Source organism: Nannospalax galili, unplaced genomic scaffold (assembly GCF_000622305.1).
Source record: "Nannospalax galili isolate Female #2095 unplaced genomic scaffold, S.galili_v1.0 scaffold293, whole genome shotgun sequence".
Classification (NCBI taxonomy): domain Eukaryota; kingdom Metazoa; phylum Chordata; class Mammalia; order Rodentia; family Spalacidae; genus Nannospalax; species Nannospalax galili.
In genome coordinates, this window is record NW_008337147.1 from 1,083,311 (window position 1) to 1,085,523 (window position 2,213).

Sequence of the window (2,213 nt, forward strand, 5' to 3'; positions counted from 1 at the left end):
AAAAAACACTGATTAGAACCACAAAGTAGCTCACATTATGAACTTTCTTGGACTTGTTTTCCTAACAAGTTTGTAAAGAAGTGAGGCTTTCAAAATCCTATCTGAGATTGCATATAAAACTTAATAAATCTAAAGCTCTGAGGCTTCTGTCATGGAAAAATAAGGCAGCCGCATGTACATGTTTTGTTGTCTAACCTAGAAGCCTAAATTTCCTAAAATTCAAACATCCAAATGTTTGCTGTTGACCAAATAACATAAAAACACCCTATTAGTTAATTCCCATATTTTATTACTCAGCTTTCATCAGATAGGGCCTTCCAATAATTCATATTTTCCTGCTTTCAAAAGTAAACATTTTGTTCTTCACAATAACTCTCAGCCATGACTTTCACACTTATGACCAAGCACAATTACCTCAATGAAAACTAAATTTAAAAAAGGTTTATTATATTGTTACTTAACATCTACAACTTAATTATGCTTCATATGTACATAATACAAAGAAATCATAATAAACAAATTCAGAAAAAAATGTCAGGACTTAAAAATAACTCTGCATACTGGCCCGAAAAACATATGTGATAAAATAACAGTTTGTATTTTAATTTGAAAACCCCCCAAAAAATATTCCCTAACCTTTCTATTATGTATGAGTTGGTATTTTAAACACAGATTGGATTTCTGTTTAACTCACACTTACCCATGAAATTGAGATAACCTTCTCCACCAAGTGCATGAGTAATGAGCCGAATCATCTTGTGAAGCTGTATTCCACGGTCGATAACCGGAGTAAAAGGAGCTAAAACACTCATGTTTGTATACATCTCTGCATCCATCAACCAAAATGCCAGTGTCTTATCACCAACCAGTGCCTGTAGACATAAATCATTGGGATAAAGGAGGGCCGTAGGTTCCAAGCAGTTGTAATTCACACTAGAATAGCAGAACGTTACACAGGCCGTAAACAGTGTGGGTGAGCTGCTTGGTTTATTAGTAATTCCATAGTTTTCCATTGGTTACTTTCTACGCTGAAGATGAGCTGGTAAAAGAGATCAGTGTATCTGTTTTTAAGATTTTTTTTTAAAGAAAGTTTCATGAGAGCATCTTAATTAGGCACCTGAATAAACTGTTATACCTAAGATGATACTTAATTTTTTTTCTCACACACTCATTACAATAGTGTGAATAATACATAGATGTTAAAAATGGTTTTTATACCATTATTTTACTTGTTCTGAAACAATGGTATGTTTCTGAAATATTACCCATATACATGTATAGGAAAGAATGCTTTTTATTTGTATATATTATAATAATCACTTGTCCCCATTTAAAAATAAGAGTTTTAAGCGTGTATTATTACTTAATTTGCTACTTACCTTAAATTTAGTTCAATTTATCAGTAAGGTAATGGATAATTAGGATATATGACTCATAAATGTCCTAGGTAGCAGAAGAGAGGCCTTTTTCTAAGGAAGTGCATTACTCATGACTAAAGGCAGGTAACTAATGAAAGTGTTCACCATTGGTTATACACTAACAGACAGTGAAATGTGTAGTGCAGGTGAGCCCACAATCTTAGTACACTATAACAAATTATTTTCATTTTGGATATTTTAAAGTTATAACCCTTTAATACTAACTACTAGGCTACGTTAATTAAAATGACTTCCTTGAAGTCGATTACAAGAAGATCTATAGCACACATTCTTAACAATTTGCCTTTTTTACTTACTTTAATATAATTATGTTGTTACAGATTATTGCTTGCTTTTGTAGTCACTGATTTTCTTAAAAAATTATTTTGATAACTCTGGCTTAGGTTTACAGATGAAGATTACTCTCCTATCAAGCAGGCCTCAAAAACATCCTATTTTGATGCAGGTAATTTTAGATATTTAGTAGTCAAGTCTAAGAATTTATCTAAAATTATATGATAACTTTTGCAAACATTATACTGTGATACATGGTATTTACTATTCATTATATAAATGTGTCATAAAATATTTTTGCATTTTTTAATCAAACCTAAGGTATGAGACATTTGCCTTTATATTGAACTAGGTACTTTATTCTCTACATTACTGATCATTTATATTTGAATAATTCTTGGCAAATCACATTTCTTTACAGATAGGATATGAAGTCATAAAAGAAATCTATTCATTTTATGTTCATTTAAACTTTTTGCCCATCTTTCTATCCAAAGGGAA

The 2,213-nt window shown here is 31.0% G+C and overlaps 1 protein-coding gene across 1 annotated transcript in view; it reads right to left on the minus strand.

Annotated features, from left to right (window-relative positions):
• The window catches only part of Gbe1 (1,4-alpha-glucan branching enzyme 1), a 300,252-nt gene that overhangs the window by 76,775 nt on the left and 221,264 nt on the right, over positions 1–2,213 (minus strand). Inside the window, exon 12 of the mRNA XM_008832224.3 lies at positions 701–872. Coding sequence (XP_008830446.1) covers positions 701–872 — 172 coding nt within the window. The remainder of the gene's footprint in view (positions 1–700; positions 873–2,213) is intronic.